Below are 22,323 nucleotides of genomic sequence, written 5' to 3' on the forward strand. Positions count from 1 at the left end.
TGGGCCAGTCTGAACCCAGGAACTTAATCTGGATTTCCCATGTGGCTGAAGAGTTCCAAGCGCTTGTTCATCTTTGCTGCTTTCCCAGATGCTTTGGCAGAGCGCTGGATCCGAAGTGTAGCAGCCAGGAATGGAACCAACACCATCGGGGAGCCAGCGGTGTGGGTGATGAGTGCTGTACGCTCTCCAAATGAGCTTCTCATAGCACATCTGATCATTGCATTCCCTCGGAGTCCCTAAGGGTCTCTATCACTCCTCCGGGACAAATTCCAACCCCCTGAGTCTGCTCTAGCCACTTCCCACTAGGTCTCTGCAAATGCCTGTGTGACTCATTAGGAAAAATGGGCCATGTGGAAAGGCTGAATTCTGCAAGAACTCCAGAGAAGTCGACAATCCTCCATCCAGCGATTGTTCAACTAATAAGTCGTGTTCCCTTCGGTTTTCTACCACAGAATTTGCTTTGAGAACAGTTTAGACCTCCACAGCAAGGTCTGTTACTGAATCGCGCATTAATCCACATCCCACTGACAAGGACATGGAATAGACTCTGCAGAACAGTTCAACAGAGAGCACGGAACCTGTGCCCAGAAGACAAAGGGCCTGCTCCTGTCTGCGGTTAACTTCTTCGAGGCTCAGAGAGAGCCAGCCACGCAAAAACCAGAACAACTTCCTCCTCAGGAGACAGTGCTCTCTCTCTGCACGTGTGTCTGCTAACACGTTCCGAAAGAGTTTCCCACAATGAAAGTGCTGGAATGGAGCACAAGAAGCTCTGGAAGCTTCTGGAATCTCACGTTCAGTGACATTAAGTGATGCCCCAACAGACCTGCTACTTGATGCCTGAAACATCTGTGATTGACCCCTGCTGGTCTCTCAAGACTCAGTGCAGGTGGCACTTCCTCCTAGTGTCCTCTCTCACACACACACACACCACTTCTCTTTCACATTACCTCATTGCATTTTCCGTTGGTTGATAGAAAATTCAGACTGAGCTGACCGGAGCTAGAGGGGATTCACAGCTTAGGCATCTGAGCTTTGCTCCTGCGGCCCATGATTTGGGTCCCTGCCACCCATCTGGAGAACTGGATTGAGTTCCTGACTTTGGACTTTGGCCTGACCCAGCCTTAGTTGGTTTTGGGCATTTGATGAACAAATCAGTAGCTTAGAGGTCTTTTTCCTGCCTGTCTGTTCCTCTGCTTCTCTAATATATAAAATAAAATTTTAAATGTAAGTGATATTATAAAGAGTGCAAATTCAATACTGGGGGCTCCCACAGGAATGGGTGACGTGACAACAGGCTGGAGTGCCCTGGAGTGCAGGGATTGAATTCTTGCTTTTCTGTTGATTTCCTGAATGAGGACAAGCCTTTTGTAGAAGCCACCACAAGATGAGAGTGGTACTATCGGATCCTTACTTTGCAGGCTTTAAGGTCACCTCTTGGAGGCCATCATTGTGGCATAGTGTGATGCCAACATCCCCATGAGTCCTGGCTGCTCCACTTCCAATCCCGCTCCCTGCTGATAAACTGGGGAAGGTGGTAGAAGATGGCCTAAGTGCTGTCACCCACATGGGAGACCCAGAGAGGATTCTGGGCTCCTGTCTTTGGCCTGGCCCAACCCTGGTTGTGTGGCTATCTTGGGAGATGAAACAGTACATGGTGATAAATAAATCCTTAAAAAGAAAAATAAGTTATTGAATTTACAAATACGGATTGCACATGGAAGGTCAGGGACTGAACAGGCATGCAGGGAAAATTACTGGGGAAAATGAATTAACGACAATTTTTTTCCAACCCAGAGAGTCTTTCTACCAAGGCAGGAAAGGACGAAACACTTCCTTTTTGCATAAGCACTAAACCAGAATGCACACATGTCACACGTGACCAGATAGAAATCTCACCTATTACTGATGTTTTCAAGTTCAACAGTGCAGCTAATCCTCAAAGAGGACTGGACAGTGGCACTGGTCACACAGAGTTCAACTTGGCTTCACCCGGTAATTGGGGTAGGATTACCTGCCTTAGATAAGTGGCTTTAACCAGACACCAAGCCAGCTTCCTGTGTCTTGCTGAGAGAATGTAGTTTTGTATTTTGGGGGGAGATTCCCACTCCCCCAGGAAATGGGAGACGTGCAGCACGGAGGGGGCACCATCCACCTTGGTGTTTGTGCCCGAAGAGAGGGCATTTCTAGCTCATAGAGCCCACAAAGTGCCCATCTGAATGTTTCTGGAATTTATAAACATTTCACAGAGAGAAGAAAGCATTTCCAAGATCGCTTTTTTTTCTTTTCTAAAGAATTTAAAAAAGAGCAGGGGAGAATCTCTTTCAACCGGGAGAATGTTCATTTTTAAATTTCTCTCTGCCTTTGGGAAACCACAGTAATTTTTCTCAAAAAGATGCACATAAAATAAATCAGTGTCGGTCCCAACACTCATTGTGGAGCTTCAGGCTGGGAGACCAGTCAAGATGAGGGCTGGGACCAAACCCTTGACCTCCACAACCTGTATCTGCCAGGATTTAGCACTCCGGGTCTCCTTTCTCAAGCAACCCGTTTGGTCTTTGCCTCATCTTTATTCATAAGGGGGCTGCTCCTAGGAAACCACTCTTCTCCCTCCTCCCAAGCAGCTCCTGCCTTTGATTTGTGCCTGGCTCGGCGCTGGAATCCTCCACAGGCCCAGCGGAGTCCCTAAGTGACCCCTGGCCCCTGGAGGCCCCTGGAGTCAGGCAGGCCCTGGGAGCCTCCGGCACTCGCCAGTTACAGCCATTAGTCGCCAGTACAGCCAGGGTCCGCCCCCTCACCCTCTTTCCTGGGCTGATTTCCTCCGTTGTTCTGTTTGAATAGAGACATCTGCAAGCTCTCCACAATGTTACCAGCTTTTAAGTGTATTTTTGCACTGAAATTGGGTGGCTTCTCTTCCTCATGAGTTCAAATGGCTTCTCTCCTGCTGGCGATGGCTATAATTACGCCTCACTTAACTCTGACGGGGCTGTTGAAAAGCGACAGGGTGAAGGGAGGAATGGTAGCCAAGGTGACCTTTCTTCCACCCCTTGTTTATCTGACCTTGGGTAAATCGTTTCTGGGCCAGAGACAATCTCACCGCCTAGAGATACTAACTCTCCCTGGAGCTCGGAGAGCACCTGCCGGCTTCAGCCCCAGCGAAGCCAAATCCGTGGGTTCAGCCAGGGAGCGCCTGTGTGCTGACGGGTGGCAGCGTAGGAGGAGGGAGCCGGTGATACTGTCATTATTTAGAATCACTGCCACCCACTGGGCTGAGTCACAAGGACGTCACTGCCTGTGTGTGTTCTACAGCAGTCTCAGGGATGTGCCTGTGTGAAGCCTGGTATCTCACAGCCTGCCCGCCGCCCTCCCGTCTCCTCCTCCGGAGCAAGCTGCATGTGGCTCCTGTAGTGAGTGTCTGATGCTGCGCTGGTTCATCCTGGCCACTGGATGTGGCTGGTTAGACATTTTCCACGGGAGCACCGAAAGAGGCCGTGATCATCTGGCCTGACTGGCCGGGACATAGGAGGTCCCAGGTGGCTTGACTCCAGTCGAAGACAGGAGCCTGGCCCAAAGCTGGGTCTCTTGCCTCTTAGCCTAACACTGAATCCCCCAAAAGAGGGGAAAGTTCTCTGGGCCTGAATCCATGGGCTTCTCCAAAGGTACCAGCTGGTACCAGGCCCAAGTGATCAAAACCTTCTGAGGTAACTGATTCTGCCACCTGACATTGCGTCAGATTTCAATACAAATCAAATTGCTTCTGTTTTTCCTCTTTTTAGTTCAGATCAGAATAAATATTCTCGCCTTGCCCCTCAAAAGTCCCAAACAAAGCCTCTCTTAGGAAGGACTGACTTGGACACCTGCGTGGTAGTGCAGCACACTAAGCTGCTGCTTGCATCGCTGGCATCCTACAAGGGTGCCAGTTCAAGTCCCACTTGTCCTGCTTCCAATCAGGTTCCCTGCTAATGAACCCAGGAAAGCAGTGGAAGATGGCCCAAGTGCTTGGGCTCCTGTATCCATGTGGGACACCTGGGCGGATTCTGCCTCCCAGCTTTGGCCTGGCTTTGGCAGTTGCAGCCATTTGCACAACACTGTCATTCTATCTCTCTTTCAAATAAATAAATCTTAAAAAGAAAGAAGGCTCCTCAGGCCCCAAATGGACAAAGTCTGAGTTCCTTTCAGTAGCATCCAGGTGACAGACAGGAAAGGAAGCACAGCTGTAGGCAGGGCTCCCTGCTGAGCACCTCCAGGCCGGCTGAGCACCCAGCTGCTACTGCAAACTGCTTAGCAGCAAGGCGCCCCTCACCCTCTCTGCAAACACACCCCTCACCCTGCCAGGAACCTCCCCAACCCTGCCCAGACTTGCCCAGTAGAAGGGATCTGGGCCCTTCCTGGGGTGGCAGCCTTGAGCAACGTGAGGTGAGCATGGGTGTGTGGACTGTAAGAGAAGGAACCACACCTTCTCAGAATCCTGAGCCAGGTGCAAGCCCACGTGCTGGCGGATGAACCAGAACCCCGGGCCAGGTGTAGATCAAAGTGCATAGGAGGAACCACCACCTCCCCTCCATCTCCTCCATAAAATCCCCAGTGCAGTACCCGGCTCGGAGGCAGCACCGGGGCCCTTCCCATCTTGCTGTGTCCCTCCAGCTCCAACACCAGCCCCCAGTAACTTTGGCTGGGTTTTGTGCTGGCCTCTGTAACATGAGAGCCCCTTGGGCTCACCCCAGGCTTATAGGGGCTCACCCCAGCCATGCAGAAAATTACCCCAGCCCTATAGGCTCACCCAAGTCCTGTAGGCTCACTCCAGCCCTGTTGGGGCTCATCCAGCCCCATGGGCTCACCCTAGTCTCGTGGTCTCATCCCATCCCTTTAGGGGCTCACCCAGCCCTGTTGGGGGTCACCTCAGTCTCCTCCTGGCCTGGAACCTACCTCTGCATCCACCATCCCCAAGGACAGTCTCCTTGTAGCAACTTGCAAAGAGAGAGCTGAACCAGTGCAGCTGAAGAGAGTGACCTGCTAAGTGTGTCCTTCTGAAGACAAGGAAACACATCACCCAGAGTGGAGCTCACGCACATCACGTCGGTGTTGCAGCAAAGGCTAGAAAGCTGAAGGTGCTGCAGGGCCCAACTGGACAAGGACACATGCATCGCCCCCACATTTTTGTTATTTTCATGTTATTTGAAAACAGAGGGCTCTCAGCGGCTGGTTTGCCTCCAAATGCTCCTCACAGTGAGGGCTGGCTGGGCCAGGCTGAAGCCAAGAGCTGGAACTGAATCCTGTTCTACCACGAGGGAGGCAGGGCCCCACACCTGGGCCCCGCCCTGCTGCTTCCCCAGGGGCCCATCAGCAGGAGGCTGGGACTGAGCGCACACAGAGCCAGGCCTGGAACCGGGAACCTTGACACGGGAGCACCCTAAGCGGCACCTGCACCCCTAACCAAAGGCTCGCCCAGGAGGCATTTCTCTAAGCTCCCCATGCAAGGTGAGGCCCTCGGCCATCTGACCACTCATGCATGAGCTCTGGAACCTGCTCTCCTGGCTTCCCTGGCTTGCTCCACCTCAGCCTCCCCAACAGACACTACTGTCCATGCCGGGTCACCTGTCTTAGAGCTCTGTACAGCTGGCGCCTCTGTCTGGCTGTTCACTCTGGGGCTCTGTGGCCTCATCCCCTAGGCCCAGGTTCTTGTTTACCCAGCACCCCAAAACCTAGCTGCTTCCACAGCCGCTTGCAGCATCCCCCGCCAGCACTTCTTGATTTCTCACTCCACTTCCGCCCTATGTCCTCTGATGAACTCTGCCATTGCCTTGCCCTTCTAGAAGGTCCTCCCAGTGAGGGCGGGAGCCCCTTCCTGGGGACACGCTGCTGCATCCCTCTCTAGCTCCTGGGCCTGGCCGACAGCAGTCCCTTAAACCATTTCATCAATGAAGAAAGCAAATGAAAGCCACTTGTATTTGCCTTTGAGCGATTAAGGAACAAATGTCCATGCCTCTCCAAACTTCGCATTCAAACTCAAGCTCAAGGCCACAGAATTGAAGAGGTGGGGACTCTGGGAGGGGACGAGATCACAGGAGCGCCACCTCCTGGACAGCATGACTGACTGCGGAAAGACCAGAAAGGCAGAGTAACAGAGGGGTCCATCTCCCACAGCAGCGTGGGCTACTTCAGACCAAAGTTGGGAACCTGGAACTCCATCCTGGTCTCCCATGAATGTTGGGGCAGAGGCCCAAGTGTTTGGTCCATCTTCTGCTGCTTTCTCAGGCATTTAACAGGAGCCGGATTGGAAGTGGAGCAGCTGGGACTCCGTTACTCATATGTGATGCCATGTTGCAGGTGATAGTTTTTTGTTTGTTTTGTTTTTAAGATTTATTTTTATTGGAAAGTCAGATATACAGAGAGGAAGATCTTCTGTCCGATGATTCACTCCCCACTGCAACGGCCAGTGCTGCACTGATCCAAAGCCAGGAGCCTGTATCTTCCTCTAGGTCTCCCAAGTAGGTGCAGGGTCCCGAGGCTTTGGGCCGTCCTTGACGGCTTTCCCAGGCCACAAGCAGAGAGCTGGATGGGAAAGTGGGGTTGCCAGTATATGAATCGGTGCCCATATGGGATCCTGGCATGTTGAAGGTAAGAACTTTAGCTGCTAGGCCACCACACCAGATCCGCAGGTGGAAATTTAACCCAATGAACCACCACACCAGTCACAGAATGTCTAGTTTCATGATTTGAAGGCACTTTTTAAAAAGTTTATTTTTAATGTACAATTTTTAGGGCCACAAGGGAACTTTTCAACACACATATATATACATAGCTTCCACTGACCAAGCAACTTTTGAACATATATGCATGGCTTCAACTGACCAGGCAACTTTCAACACATATGCATGGCTTCAACTGACCAAACCATTGGTCTTTCCAGTTCCTCATGTTTTCTGTGAAGGGACCATCCTTGAAGCAGGGTGAGCTCTTTGCAAACATCCTCGTAGACTTCCCAGCCTCCAAAACACTGAGATGAAACGTCTTATTCAGTTACCTATGTCGAAGTATTTTGCCGTGGTGGCCCAGAACACCTCCGACAGCTGGAAATGCCTCAGCTCCTCCCTCCTAGCCGGAGGACAGTTGAGGCGGACAGAGCTCTCTCGCTGTCCCTGCTCCGGCCCTCCACACCTGGCTACAGCGACTCCCGCCTCCTGAACCTGTGACGCTCTTGGGAGGACACGGTCCTCTCGGCTGACGTAACGTGCTGGCGGTGTCTCAGGTGACGGAACATTCTTTACTGTCATAGCAGAGAAGTGGCACCGTGAGGCCTGTCATTCCGAGGTCAAAGGATAAGGAACGGATTATTTTGAATGTAGAAATCAGGTCTTCAAAAGCTAAAATGTGAGCACTTTCTAGAAATGAAAAGCCACTGAAACATCCTGCTTTCTCAGGAACTACACATCAGTCGCTATCAACAACCCAAGCACGGAGCTGCTGCTCCTAGTTGCACGTGCAAGATTCCCGAGGAGCCCTGTTCCACCTGCAGCTGTGAGCAGTCCGTGGCTTGCTCTGACGTCATGAGCCGCTGCCGCCGCGTGCTCCACAGGCTTCCCGAGCCCCGCGGGGGCCTGGCTTTCCTCCTCACCCAAGGAGCTGTCTTTGGTGACCTATGTGACTCGGCCCCATCTCACCTAAGGTTTGTGCCGCGCAGTATTTTTTGTTTCTTGAACTACTCTTTTTTTTTCCCCCTATTTTAGTTTTTTTCTATTGTTTTGCTTTTTGTTTTGCAGATTTTTGCTTTACCCCCTTTGTGTCAAACAGCTGTCAGATTTATCATTGTTAGTGCGATTATATAGCCTTTTCTGTGGTTTTTAAGTGTCCAGTTTTAAGTGCCACTTGTTTAGAGAAGTAGCTAGAGTTGTGCACTGGTCACGGTGGCAGCTTGTGCCCTGGCTGTCTTATTATGTATCATAATAGTTGCTTAGCTGGAAGTTATGGAGGGAGCCGTTGAAAGAGTAATCAGAAAGCCTGCATCAGGAAGCGAATACTCCAGATGGGTACTACTTCCTTTCTGTTTTGGACCACAGCAGCTTCAAGCTGGTGGACCTTTCCTGGTCCCTGGTGCCTGGGAAGTGAGTGGCTGGGAAATTGATCCTGAGAAACCACTGCAATCCTCCAGTGAATGACAGGTGAAGTGGGAAGTGGCCTGCTCAAGAGCCTGCGTCACGAGAACATCATCCGGTTTCTATTCCTCGTTATGGAATTGGCATGCAAGGGCGCTCTCGGGGACCGCATGCCCCAGCAGGCAGCCTGTAGGGGCAGGCCAGGCCCTCAGCTAGTTAGACGCTGTCTGCAGTACATTACTGCTATGCGAATGCTAAGCTGGTGACCTACTGCTGGACTCCCGCATGACCACCACATTGACCAACTTGACTCAGCTGCTAGCTAGTGAAGGGAAAACGGGGAAGGTTTCCAGGAACCCCAGAATTCTGTGCCACAGAGGACTGTGACACCCTCAAAACTGACATACAGAGCCTGGCGGTGACCCTGTCCATCACAATGGCAGCATTACTGCCTTTCTGTGGGAGAAATCTAGAGGGGTGTGGGCCTATGTCTCACATGGCTGCTACTGCTGCCGGGTCCTGGTAATCCAGCTCAAAGGGTCGAGTGTGCTACATGCTAGACCTGGAGGCCTGGGATGGGCCCAGACCCACCGGTGGTTCAGTACCCGCCAAGAAGAAGCTAAGGAGAACGAGGTCACCCTTGTGGAGCCCCTGGCTTCTCCCCAGAATCCAGAACACAGGAGCGCAGGGCAGGCCTGGGCTTCCTGCTGGCCTGGAGCAACACCACAGTCAAGTCCTTGCTGCCCTGTGTCCCTGTAGCCAGGCTCACCGAACTCTGAACAGAACCACCAGCAGGAGAAGCATGCAACCTGGGTCTCAGCCCTTGGCACAGCCTCGCTGTTCTGTGGAGTGCACCTGTCCACACAGACTGGAGGAAAACCCGGCAGGAAGCTGCCCACCCCACCTCCCATCACTGCAGCCCCGGGACAACCAGGAGCCATAACCAGCAGCCTCCGATGGGAGTCCCCATGCTGGATTCTCTTCCACATGGCCAACTGTAGGAGGGGAGGAGTCCAGGTTCAGCCCAGCAGCCAGGCCAGGCCAAGTGGTTTCCATCATCGCAGCATCAGGGGTAGCAGGGACCACACAGGGCCAGCAGCTGTCCCAGTGGTTGCACCTGAGGAGGCTGGCACCTCAGCCAGCAACCCTGAGGAGAGCCAGGGCTGGCAAGGGGTGGCAGGGGGATGCTGGGCAGCTGCCTATGGGCATGCTGTATCCTACTGCCCTTGGCATCTGCCACAGGAAGGTATCTCCGCCTAGCTCAGGGCAAGGCAAGAGGAGGGGTCTGCAAGGAGCTTTCTGAGGTCCTCATTTTCTTGAGCCTTGTGATTGCTTCTCATGAATAAAAACCGTAGCTGCCTGCGTGGATTGGATCCGTCGGTGCCCTTGGCCAAGTCCAGTTGAGTTGACAAGCACGTGGATCACCTCAAAACGACCAGTGCTGTCCAGTGTCACTGCTGCGGGCGTTCCAGAAAGGTGGGCCTAGAGGAACAGAGAATGGGGTGATGTTTCCCCAGGGCTGGGGGGGAGGGAGAGGCTCCAGGGCGCATGCTGCCCCACACCAGGGAGCAGCTGCTGAGATCACTGGCCCAGCACACAGGTCCCGTGTGCAGCAATGTGGATGGCAGCAGAGTGGAGTGTCCCCTCCTCACGACCTGGCAGTGGAGGTCATGGCCTGCTCCTGCCATGCAAGGGCCCTGGACGCTGGCATCCCAGTGTGTGGGATCACCAGCTGTGGGCCTAAGCAGTTGCAGGTGGGTTCTGGGAAGGAAGTCCACGCTGTGTGCCCAGTATACCAGTCTGAGGCCTGGGGGCAGCAGAGGACAGGAGCAGGCCAAGTTCCTGGGGATTCTGAGCCAGGTCTTCAGGTCACTCTGGCACCTGGCAGCTCCCCAACCTCCCAAAGTCTCAGGGGTGCAAAGCACAAGTAAGCTAAAAAGAGGGCTCACGGAGAGAAGAGAGAGGGGAGGGGAAGAGCAGAGATAAGAGAGGAAGGACGGAGGGGAAAGGAAAGGAGAGAAGAGATCTTCCATCCACTGGTTTATTCCCCAAATGGCAACAGCTAGCACCGAGGTATTCAGCCAGAACCAAGTGTTTGCTGAGTGATGCGGGCCCGCCCCCAGGTAGCAGTGCTAAACGAATGCCCACTACCACCACCTATGGGTTCACCCACTCCTGATGGCTCCCAGGAAGGAATCACCCTTTTACCTCTGGCTTCTGTCACACGGTGTAACGCTCTCAAGGCTCTCCCATGCAGGGCACAGTTCGCACTCCGGCTTCTCTTCCTGACCGAGTACTCTCCCACGGCTCCAAGGTCCATGTTTGGTTTTCGCGTTCATTCCTCAACAGAGAAACACTCGGTTGTTTCCTTTCCACTTTCTGACCGCGGTGAGCGGTTCCCGCACCAGTCTCTGGTGGCTGCGCGGCTACAGTTCACGTACACACCTAGGAGTGAAACTGTCGGCCACGTCATCCTGGGAGGCCCTGGACGTGGCTGTAAAGGGGGAACTTATTTCAACTCGCTCAAGATTCCCAATGCAGGAACTAAACAGGAACTAAAGTCAACTCAATAATAAGCCAGCAGTGGGTCCCGCCCTCTGCACAGGCACCTGTCTGCATCCGACTCACACACCGAGTTACATCCCGATGTTTGTTGGCACCCTGCAGGCCTCCATGGTCACCCCACTTCTGTGGAGGAAGAGAGGGTTCAGGTCCGGGTATGGAGGCCACCCGGGCACTCAGAGAGGGGCGGCCAGGCTGGGCCGGGCAGGGAGAAGACAGCCACGGTCCCGGGGCTTCAGGCCAGAGAGCTGAGGCCTGACTCCGCTTCCTGGTGCCACACGCGAAAACGCCCATCGGGACAAGAGGACAAGGGGACCAGAGCTTCCTAGCAGAGGCCTGGGCTGAGCAGAGGAAGAGCGGGGCTGGGAAACCGGGAGACAGGCCGGCTGGATGCGGTTATCCTTCGGGCAAGACCTGAAGAGCGGGTGCCCGGTGCGAGGCGGCCGTTTGCGGCCGTTGGGGAAGGCATGCGGTGCAATGAGGCGCGAGGAGCTGCGCGTGGGGGCGACAGGGCAAGCGGCCCTCGCCTCCTCCCGGCCAGCCGACCCACGGCCCAGAGCCCCCAGGACGGAGAGCCACGCAGGGCGCGGCCAGCCGTGGAGCTGCAGGCCCGGCCTCTTCCACGGGAGGTTCAGTCAGGACACCGTGTCCCTCGGGGCCGTCCGCGGTCCAGCAGGCGCAGAGCCTGGGAGGCGGCAGGGTGGCGCCTGGATCGAGTTCTGGGGTCAGGAACCTCCATCGCAGGCTTTGAACCGCCATCCATCCACCCATCCCTCCCTCCCTCCCTCCCTCCCTCCATCCCTCCATCCATCCATCCCTTCCTCCGTCACACTGGCAGCGACCACCGCCCGGGGTCGGGGCCACCGGCCTGGGTAGCTCTGACGTGCAGGGTCCATCACCCCCGGAATTCCTCGTGGACAGTCTCCACACCACGTGTGGGGTAGATCTGGAGAAACACGGGGCCCTGTTCTTCACCCCCTGACTTCTCCGGGCCGACATGCTTAGGGCGCTGTCTTCTAGACTCCGGCTTTCAGACAATCCCCTCTCTAACGCGGACTTTGCAAGTCGATGCTGTGCCAGGCAAGGCACCACTGGTCACCAGTCCTTGAGCCCCAGTGAGGCCTGCGCTGTGTCCTGCCCGCTCAGTGTCGTGTCCCCAGGGCCTGGGGTGCAGGGTGTGCTCGGGGCCCACCCGCGCTGCCCGCCAATCTCCTTGTGTTTCTGACCACTCAGAACGGGCACCATCTGCTGGAGTTTAGTTATACGTGCGTGCACACACACACACCCGCAGACTTGGTTACACTGCAACGTGAACATGAGCCCTCTGACATTTCCGCCACGAACTCTGCTTTAATTAATATTTGCAGCGAAATATTCCGGGGCTGGACGCTGCTGGGTGGGTCTGCGGGCGCCGAGGGCGTCCTGGGGGAGCTGGGAGAGCGCGTGGGCTCTGCGGCGGCACCACGGTGCCCTCTGGTGGCCAAGCGCAGCACCTGCAAATCACTGTTTAAGGAAAGGGACGCTTGGCTCTCTAACGGAGCCGGAGACCTGCACCACTTGGATCTGTACTGCTCCATCTCAGCACGAGCCTACCCAGATAAACACTGAGCTGCGTCGGTGCAAAAGACAACTTCTTGTCACAAACCTGCCCAGGAGGGTCCCTGACACCCAGGAAATGGCAAAATAGCTGAAAGCTGAATGGATATCCTGGATAGTTCTTCTGGCAACACACATACATTCACACTTATACATATGTAATTTCAAGTTCCACACAGTACTGCACACAGTCTATCCCTTTGCTTATGAAACACTCACAAACCATCACCATCAGGGTTGATCACAGATGCCATGTGAGCAGTGCCAAACTGGCCCCAGGAAGGTTTCCAAATTCTAGTCCCTGGGCCAAATGTCAGGGCCTGAGGCCCACCACAGCACTGACCTCACCCTCCCCACGGTCGTGGAGGGAGCTGCGAGGAGGCGGAAGGCAGGTCAGGACCAGGTTGCAGCTGCAACCCCACTGAGGCCTGCGGCCTGCAGCTGCCCCAGCCTCCACCTTGCTGCTTGCAGGCCCACGCCTGGTCCCGGGGTACCCTTCTCGCTTCTCCTGCAAAGCCCAGCAAGCTCACAAGTTACCATCACCAAGTCCTGGTCCCTTTTCTCTTTTAGTTCCTGAGCCTGGATATCAAAATATCACAAGGGCGATTTCTCTGGTGACGTAAATGGGCCCCCTAAGCCACATGCGTTCATGCCTGAAATCAGGTGGGCGCTGCCCAGGGCTGGGCACCTGAAGCAGCGAGCATGGAGGTGAGTGTTCCCTGTAGCTCCACTGGAACCTAAGGGCAGTGCAGCCCTCCCAGGGCAAACAGCGGGTGCCCAGCAATGACCAAGCCCAGAACACAGGTTCTAGAGGCAGGCAAGTCTCCCTTTAGAAACTGTCTTGCCAGTGTGGTTTTTACTGTGTCCATGTATGACTTCGAGTTCTTTAAAGGAAATGGCAGCTGAGAATGAAGGAGAAAAACCTTAAAGCTCTATCGGCTTCTGATATTTTATTTGCAACATTTGAGACTCTTTGTCTTAAAGTGAGGACAAATAAAAGGTCACATTTGCTTTGTACAAAGCATCACTTTAAAGGTACCATTTGATAATGTGCTCACCCACCCAGCCACTAGGACTGTTCTAGAATTTCCTGCTTCAGCATGTGGGGTTTCCTTTACTGAGTACAGAAAAACACAGACAAGCTGGTGAGATGAGCACACAGGCAGCAGACACAACAGCACCCCACCCTGCAGTGGGCATTCACTATCTGGCCGCCCATACCAGTGCCCTTCCCACATCACTGTCTACCTCAGTCAGCTCAGCTCACACAGCACCTAACGGAGGGGACAGGGTTTGCTATAAAGAATTCAGCAGTCAGAGTTCTAAGATTCTATCTGGGTTCTTACTCAAACTATTAGCTTACCAAAAAAAAAAAAAAAAAAAAAAAAAAAAAAACCCAAAACAACCCAGGAGGCTGGTGTGATGGCTCAATTAGTTAATCCTCCTTCTTGCAGTGCCAGCATTCCATATACATGCTCTGGCTGCTGCACTTCCCATCGAACTCCCTGCTTGTGGCCTGGGAAAGCAGTGGAGGACGGCCCAAAGCCTTAGGACCCTGCACCCACTTCTGCCTCCTGGCTTCAATTTTGGATGGGCTCAGCTCCAGCTGCGGAGGCCATTTGGCGAGTGAACCAGCAGACGGATCTTTCTCACTGTCTCCTCTCTGCAAATCTTTTCCAATATAAATAAATTTTAAACACACACACATACAAAACAAACAAACCACAAATATCTAAATTAGAGTAAGAGAACAAAAAAGGGAGGGGAGAAGTCCCTGTAATGGTGGCAGTGATGGCCTGGGTCAGGCTGGGGCTGGGAACAAGGAACTCAACCCAGGTCTCTCACAGGGGTAGAAGGAATCAGTCACGTGGTCTATCATGGCTGCCTCCCAGCGTGTGTGTTAGCAGGAGCTAGAGTCAGGACCTTGAGCCCAGGTATGCTGATTTGAGATATGATCACCTTAACACGAAGCTGAATGCCAACCTCAAAACTGGTGACTTTCAGCAAAGGACTTACTTAACTCTCTGGATCTTGAGTCTCCACAAATGCAACTTTGGGATGGCCAGGGCTGCCATCACACACTGCACAGGAAGTTTTGAGGCAGCAGATATCACTAAGTATTTCATGACCCCTTCTTTTTACTTTTATTTTAAACTTAGAATTTTATGGTACAATTCGGTAGAGTCTGGGACTCTTGGGTTATCTGAGTTCTATCCTGGAGCAGAAGGCAAAGCGGCAGCCACAGAAACACCTGCGCCATAGCTCGGTGGCCACATAAGCTGACATCTGCACACACGTCTCACCTGTGGACTCTGATGCTGAGGTATCCATGAGTTCCTGAGCTAAGCACAGCAAGGAAAGTCATGCGGACTCCCCAGGGACACTGAGTCACACCCGCAGGGCCTGGGCTGTAGGGGGTCTCATGTACACATCACAGCGACCCCGTGTGGTGGGATCAAATCCTGTTGCTTCTACAGAGAGACTAGGGACCTGCATTCAGGTCACAGGGCTCCTGGGAGCAGAGCTGGGGCTGGTCCCAACCTGCGTGATGGCACCCCAATAGGAGCTTCAGTGAGAATCCCATGTTCTCAAGCAGATGCTGGGCTTTTAAGCCTGGCACAAATCTTACCTGCTCTCAGCACAACAGAATCAGCAACTAAGTGAAAGCTTGAATGTCACTGGGCATGCAGGTGACACCTCAGTGGCAGAGACTGACTCCATGTGGCAGACACCAACACTCAGAGAGAGAACATTTGCAAAAGACGACAAGAAGCCCAGAATGTTCAGCCATCAAAATGAACAATTTTCACAGCATTCTCTTATCCAAAGGAATACCTGGAATAAAGCCACACTGTACAAGTCTGAGATGCACAATTCTGGCAGGTAACTTGGCAGGGTGTGGTGCAAGTCTAACTTACAGAACAAGTCCACTTCTGCGCCTCCCTTGCAGAAATCCCAACAACAGGAAATGATGCTCTGCCCAGCAGGGCTTCAGGGCAAACCCTGCCAATAACGAGGCCACCCCGACAGCTGGCAGACCACGGCGTGACACATCAGAGCAGCTGAGACACTCACCCCTCAGAAGACAGGCAAGTGATGGAACGTATGCGGTATGAACCTCGCTTTATTAAAAACACACTCTTCAGCCATGTGTTAGAGAGGGGAAGGCAGAACAGGGAAACCTCCTCTGGGGGTCAGGCTGCAGGGAGGGCCCCCACCTGTCCTACCTTGCATTTGTTAGGCTAACAATTACTTCAGACATAACAATACAAAATTTCAACATAAAAAGCATGGAGGCCACAAACTCATTCACAAATGCCCTTAAAGTAATACATAAACTTCATTCGTCCAAGCTCTTTCAGGACATGAAGTCATTCACATCAAAGGTTAAAGGCTAGCAATGTCTCTACACTGTCAGGCCACGTCACATATGACATGTCACAACCACGGCTTTTGTTATTAGAGGACAATAAAAGAAAACAATAAATGCTGACAAAAGAAATGGCTAACACTACACAGCTTTACTAACTTTATTCAAAATTAGTCCTACTTCTAAGAAGTCCAGTGTTCAAATGTAAATACCCATCATATGTTGAAAAATAATCTTTAAATTTGTGATCTGACCCAAATTTGGCACACATAGATCACATGCCAGTCACACTTCGGCACGCAGCAACCCTGGAAGCAGCATAGCAAGGGAGCTGTGACGTCACTGATGACGTTCTGAGGCTGACTTGCGATCTTCTGAAGTTACACACACAATGCACCTTTGCACAGGTAATTTTATTCTTTCCTGTGGGTGTCAACAGTGCTGACAGATTGGAATTGGAAACATTCAGAAAACACATACCTGAACATGGTCACATTTCTTCACATCACGATTGAATAACTATTAACACTGTGAACAAAATGGTACAAATGTTCACCATTCCCTTGTAAACAAGGCTTCTGTGCACAGTAGGAACAAATGGAATTAATGCATACCATGATATCAGTGATCTTTTTAAATAAACTCCTGCACTTATAAATAAACTCTGATTTTTTCAGTACACATTTACAAACCTGATCCATAAAAAGAAAACAGTATATATATATATTTTTTTCTTTGAAAAGAAACTCTTGAGATGTGGACCACTAGAGGAGAGTTCACCTAGGCAGGGGCTGAGGCGAGCAGGGCTGGCAGGATTCAAGCACTATGGTCACAGCCTGGCTCTGTGGGCACACACCGGCACGAGGACAGGGTGGCTGGGCTGGAGCTCGGCTTTACTTGAATTCCAGCAGGTTGCAATCAATCTTGTAGTACACATAGGGGTAGTATTCTTGTTGACTCAGGTTTAAGCCTGGAATATCCATTGGAGCCTACGAAAAAAAACAGAGAAGTACTCAGTTCCCTACTTGGAGGACTTGGTTTATTGAGCGTCTACTCTGGGCTAACTTACGGTCCCACACTGATGGGATCCGAACGGGGCAGGGTTACTTCCATGCTGCAACCGAGAGGTTCCCTCACCCAGGACACATGGACAGAGCACGGTGGCCAGATTCCTATCGTAATCACGCTAATCTTAAAGTCTCCTGTGGAAAGTTACTTTTCAGATGTCAGGTCTGGGTACTGAGTGGAATGGATATGAAGCTTACAAAATGCTTCATGAAAGTAAACCAAGTGTACTTCTAAGGATGACACTTTCTGAGGATACTTCAAATGTTAGTGGAGGCATCGGTGTATGGAACAGGTTAGTCACCTGGCACGCCTGCTTCCTGTGTAAGAACGCCGGCTTCTCTGCTTCCGACCCAGATTCCTGTTCATGCATCTGGGAGCCAGCAGGTGATGGTCCAAGTACTTAGGTCCCACCCACGTGGGAGACCTGGGTGGAGTTCCTGCTCCTGGCTTCAGCCTAGTCCCCACTCTGTTTGGGGCATTTGCAGAGTAAATTACAAGATAGAAGATCTTTCTCTCTCTTTCCTCTCCTTCCGCCCATCCTTTTGTCTTTCAAATACATAAATATTTAATTTTTCCCCTCAGAACAGGCTTTAAAACAGAAAAATGGAATTAAACGACTTTGAAACAATTTTGGTACAAAAAAAAAAATCCTGAAATCCAAAAATAGTTTTTGCACTAAGAGATTTTTGGGGGAGAAGGGTGACAACAATGCTTTAATTGGCCGATCCTCCACCTGTCAAGTATGAGAATCTTATATTGGTGCCAGTTCTAGTCCCAGCTATTCCACTTCCCATCTAGTTCCCTGCCTGTGGCCTGGGAAATCAACAGAGGATGGGACCCTGAACCTGCATGGGAGACCCAGAAGCAGCTCCTGGCTCCTGGTTTTGGATCAGCTCAGCTCCGGCCATGGAGCTGGTTCACTCACTATTTAGAGAGTGAACCAGTGAATGGAAGATCTTTCTGTCCTTCTCTTTATAAATCTGCCTTTCAAACACATATAAATAAATATTTACAAATTTTTTTTTTCTTTTAGCTTTTCATTTGCAAAGCAGAGTTACAAACAGAAAGAGAGAGATCTTTCAACTACTGGTTCAGTTCCTGAATGGCCAAAACAGTCAATTCTGAACCGATCTTAGGGCATGAAGCCAGGAGCTTCCTCCCAGTCTCCCTCAAGGGCACAGTGCCCTAAGTACTTGAGCCATCTTTTGCTGGCTTACCAGGCTATAAGAAGGGAGCTAGATGAGAAGTGGAACAGCCAGGACTCAAATCAGCACCCATATGGGATGCCAACACCATAGGCAAAAGCTTAGTCTATTATGCCATGGTACCCAGCCCACCATGCATGATTCCTTAAAGTCTAAATATTTTAAAAATTCATTTAAATGAAAGAAAAGAGTCAGGAGAGATAGAGAGGAAAGACAGAGAAAGAAGGAGAAAAAAAAAATCTTCCATCTGCTGGTTCACTCCCCAGGTGGCCACACTAGCTAAGGATGAACCATGAAGGGCATAGGAAGCCAAACACTTGGGCCATCTTCCACTGCTTTCCTCAGGTGCATCAACAGGCAGCTGGGTCATGAACTGGCACCACGTATGAGATGCCAGCCTCACAGGCGGCAGCTTTACCCACTCTACCACAACACTGGCCCCACCATGCATGATTTTTCCATAATACGCATTTCCATGAAGTTTCTGAAGATCCTTACTCTTATCCATGAATTTCAAAATTCTTTTGTGCCAAAATAAACATAGCTTTAAATTCCATTTTCATGAACTTGCTGCAATACCCTCACATACATATTATAATAATTTGGTAGGAAAGTATGTATCATAAAATTATACCTCATTATATAGTCTGCAAACTCATGAAAATGTAGCAAGTCATTTCCTGCATGTTCTTTTGTCAAGAACTATCTGTCTATGGTTCTGACAGTCACATGTGATATTACCATGTTGGAAAGGAATAAAATCAGTAAGACAGCTGAAATAATTTATAGCAGCAATAAAAACCACACACATTCTGCTCACGCCATATTTTACTTTGCATGTCATACCTCTTTAGAAAAATGAGAGTTCCCCTTAAAATGCCCATCCAGATTCCATTAATGTCACTAAAGAGAATTTAAATTAGGTGCTTGCTTTGCAACTTTTAATTTTTGTAAGCAACTAGTGCCCATGGGCAGACAATGTTAATTCGTTGCTTCATTTTCCTAACAGTTAAATAGGAACCTTAAAATACTAATTTAAATAAAAAATGGCTAAGTAGTATGATATATACAATATATATCCCACTCCAATGTCCACTGCCCGGAGAGCCAATCAGTACTCACATCAATGATTGCTGCTGCACTACTGTCCAGATGTTTGTACAGCTCGTGCAGGACTTCCCGTAGTTTCTTCATCGTCTTCTTATTGGGCTGCAGGAGCATTGCCTGGAAGTTCACTGGCAAGCCATACCTTACAAGGAAGCAGACACACAGTAGGCAACACTAATATTCGCCTGCTGCTCTTTAATCATAGTTAATGAAGAGTGTCTCATTTTAATGTTCCCTTTACAAGCCCTACCACCGTGTGTACAGAAACACTGACCGACACACTCAGAGAAACGAACCTCCTCTGGTCCTCACTGCCCACTACAAATTTGTCTTTCAGTTGAGCCAAGTGCTAGGAATTACTTCAAATACTCTACGTGACTACCTCCAGGAATAATATTTATCATACTTTTATGATAATAATCACTGTGAGATCACCCCACAGGCACTCTGAAAATTTGAAGAGAGCATTTTTAGACCCTTTCCTGGGATGAGCAGAATGTACAGAGGATCCCAAGATGACAGATTTTTGCAGTCCTGGAATTTTTCAGGCTACTATGAAATGATTTTAGTAAATCAACCATACACTGTGTACATGAGTAAACTATATTGAAATATCTTCCTTTTAGAAAGCAGCTATGCTCACCACTATACCACCAACACCAACAAAATATCTTCCTTTTGAACAAACACTGGCCAACACTGTGCACCCCACCTGTAACTTACTTAACTACATTAGAAAAGAGCAAGTGACCACAGTGGCCTAGATCCTTCTAGGCTGGCATCAAATGACAAGATCGAGACGCATGTCCCAAGCCATGGCCTTAGTGCTCTCTCCCTCAGACTGACCCTTCGGCTTTTCCAAGTCAGCCTCCTGCTGGCAGCCTGTGCTAGCAGCCAAAAGGTCCAGGGTGCAGAGATCTAATAACGCTGCAGTTCTAAGCTGCTCCATTAACTTTCTTTACCTCAAAACAGACTCGACAAAAACCCTTAGTGCTTTCACATGAATCCACGCAATAAATGCTTCACTGAAATTCACTTTCAGCCACCGCACAAGTGGTCCCTGCAAGAAGACAAAGAAGTAACTCAAATTTGGTCTTGAAAATGACAATTAGATAAACCAAATATTCTAAGAGTCACTATCTATAAGGAATTTAGAACTAAGTCACAGAATTCACTTTAAAAATATTACCAGTATTATTTGCATTATCTTGGAAACTTTCTAAATTGGATTAAAGAGTTATCCACTGGGGCCTGCACTGTGGTGTGGCACATTAATCCTCCACCCACAGTGCTGGCATACCATATGGGTACCAGCTTGAATCCTGGTTGATTCCCTTCCAACTCAGCTTCCTGCTTTTGATCTAAGAAGGCAGCAGAGAATGAGCCAAAGTACTTGGGCCCCTATACCCACATGGGACACCCAGAAGCTCCTGGTTCCTGATTTAGGACCAGCCCAGTCCCAGCTGTTGTGGCCATTTGAGGAATGAATTGATAGATGGAAGGTGTCTCTCTCTCCTTGACTGTGCCTTTCAAATATAAATAAATTAATAATAATAAAGGGTTATCTACTACTCAGTAACCTCAATACACACTAAGATGAATTGAAATGGGCCAGCTCTGTGCCACAGCAGTTTAAGCTACCACTTGCGATGCTGGCATCCCAAACACGCACAGGTTCAACAGCCTGCTAATGTGCTTGGTAAAGGAGCAGAAGCTGGCCCAAGTGTTTGGGTCCCCTCATCACATGTAGGATACCCAGAAGGAGCTCCAGGCTCCTAGTTTCAAACTGGCACAGACCTGGATGTTGTAGCCATTTGAGGAGTGAACCATGGATGCAAGATCTTTCTGTCTTTCTCTCCCTGTAACTCTGCCTCTCAAATAAATAAATCTTTAAAATAGAACTGCATTGACCCAGCCATCCCATTCCTAGGGATTTCCAAAAGAAATTTAACTACATGTGAGAAAGGGATCTGTAATCCTATATTTACAGCAGCACAATCTACAATAGCAAAGACATAGAAACAACCCAGATGCCCATCCAAAGAGGAGTGGTTAAAGAAATTGTGGTACATCTACTCCATGGAATATTATTCAGCCATTAAAAAGAATGAAATTATACAATTTGCAACTAGATGGTCCCAACTAGAGACCATCATGCTCAGTGAAATAAGTCAATCACAAAAAGAGAAATACCATATATTTTCTCTAATATAAGGAATCTATCATGCAAATTGGAATGTATAATGGTGGAGTAATAAAGACTACCATATCTAGAAGTGAAAACAATGCAACATGCATCTCTGCTTCCAAACAAAAGACGGTATGGTCTGGGGCAGAGTTAATATATTTTTAGGTGTAAGATAACTGTTCATAGATCTAAGCCTGATTAGAAAAAATTCATTGTGATCATTCAAAAGAAAAAAATGATTGAGATGTCTTAAAAAAAGAAGTTCAAAAAAGTTTTCTTTTAAATCAAGGCAAAAATCAAAGCAAAGAAATACTACCTTTTCTTCTGCTAAACACCGGTAAGTTTGAATACTAAAAACACATACACAGTTGGCAATGTGACGTAGCAGGCAGAGCAACCAGCTTCGACACTGGTTTGGGTCTTGGCTGATTCACTTCCAGTCCAGCTCACTGCTAATGGCCTGGCAAAGAAGTGGAAGATGGCCAAGTCCCTGCACCCACAGCAGAGCAATGGATTAAGCTTCTGGCTCCTGGATTTGTCCTGAATCAACCCCAGGCATTGTGGCCATCAGGGAGTGAACCAGGAGATGGGAGGTCTCTGTCTCTCTCTTTAACCCTTTCAGAATAAGAAAATACATCTTGAACATATATCTTACAAATTGCTTTTTCTTGTCAGTAGAAAGCCGGTTCATTTCTTCTTTATCTGCCTTCATCTCCTCTTCATTATACTGAAAGTCACGAACAATGAATCTAAATTGGGGGGGAAAACCCACAATATTATTCATACTGTAAACAGCTGACCTAACAAATTAAACAATAATAACACCAACAGTAGCCTTACTTGTTTTCCCTGGCTTTGTGTCTGAAGTCGTCAACTGCCTTCCGAAACAAGGTGACATTACAAAGGTAGCTGTCCTGGTCCTCTGACAGAACACTGTGGAGAAAAAGAACCAGTCACTGCCAGCTTTGTACTGACTGCTTTCACACTGACGTGGGAGGAAGAGGGGCCAGAGGGGTGACAGCCCTGTTCCAACCAGTTCAGTGCTGTTCATCTCTACTGCCTCAAACCCTGAGGACCCTGAGGGCTTGTCATGATGCTTTCTGACTCTGATGGCTTCACACCTCTTATTAGATGTCC

General features: G+C 50.0%; 1 protein-coding gene across 2 annotated transcripts in view; it reads right to left on the reverse strand.

Moving 5' to 3' along the window:
- Positions 1–15,764: 15,764 nt before the first annotated feature.
- LOC121167593 (V-type proton ATPase subunit C 1) overlaps positions 15,765–22,323 on the reverse strand; it is a 42,732-nt gene continuing 36,173 nt past the window's right edge. For both annotated transcript variants that reach the window (XM_040997094.1, XM_040997093.1), the window contains 5 exons: positions 22,027–22,119; positions 21,842–21,935; positions 19,961–20,058; positions 19,014–19,140; positions 15,765–16,607 (listed from right to left, as the gene is read on the reverse strand). In XM_040997094.1, the coding sequence (XP_040853028.1) occupies positions 16,512–16,607; positions 19,014–19,140; positions 19,961–20,058; positions 21,842–21,935; positions 22,027–22,119 (508 nt within the window). In that variant the 3' untranslated portion in view covers positions 15,765–16,511. The remainder of the gene's footprint in view (positions 16,608–19,013; positions 19,141–19,960; positions 20,059–21,841; positions 21,936–22,026; positions 22,120–22,323) is intronic.

The sequence above is a fragment of the Ochotona curzoniae genome, unplaced genomic scaffold (assembly GCF_017591425.1).
Source record: "Ochotona curzoniae isolate NIBS_2020 unplaced genomic scaffold, NIBS_Ocur_1.0 patch4, whole genome shotgun sequence".
NCBI classification, from domain to species: domain Eukaryota; kingdom Metazoa; phylum Chordata; class Mammalia; order Lagomorpha; family Ochotonidae; genus Ochotona; species Ochotona curzoniae.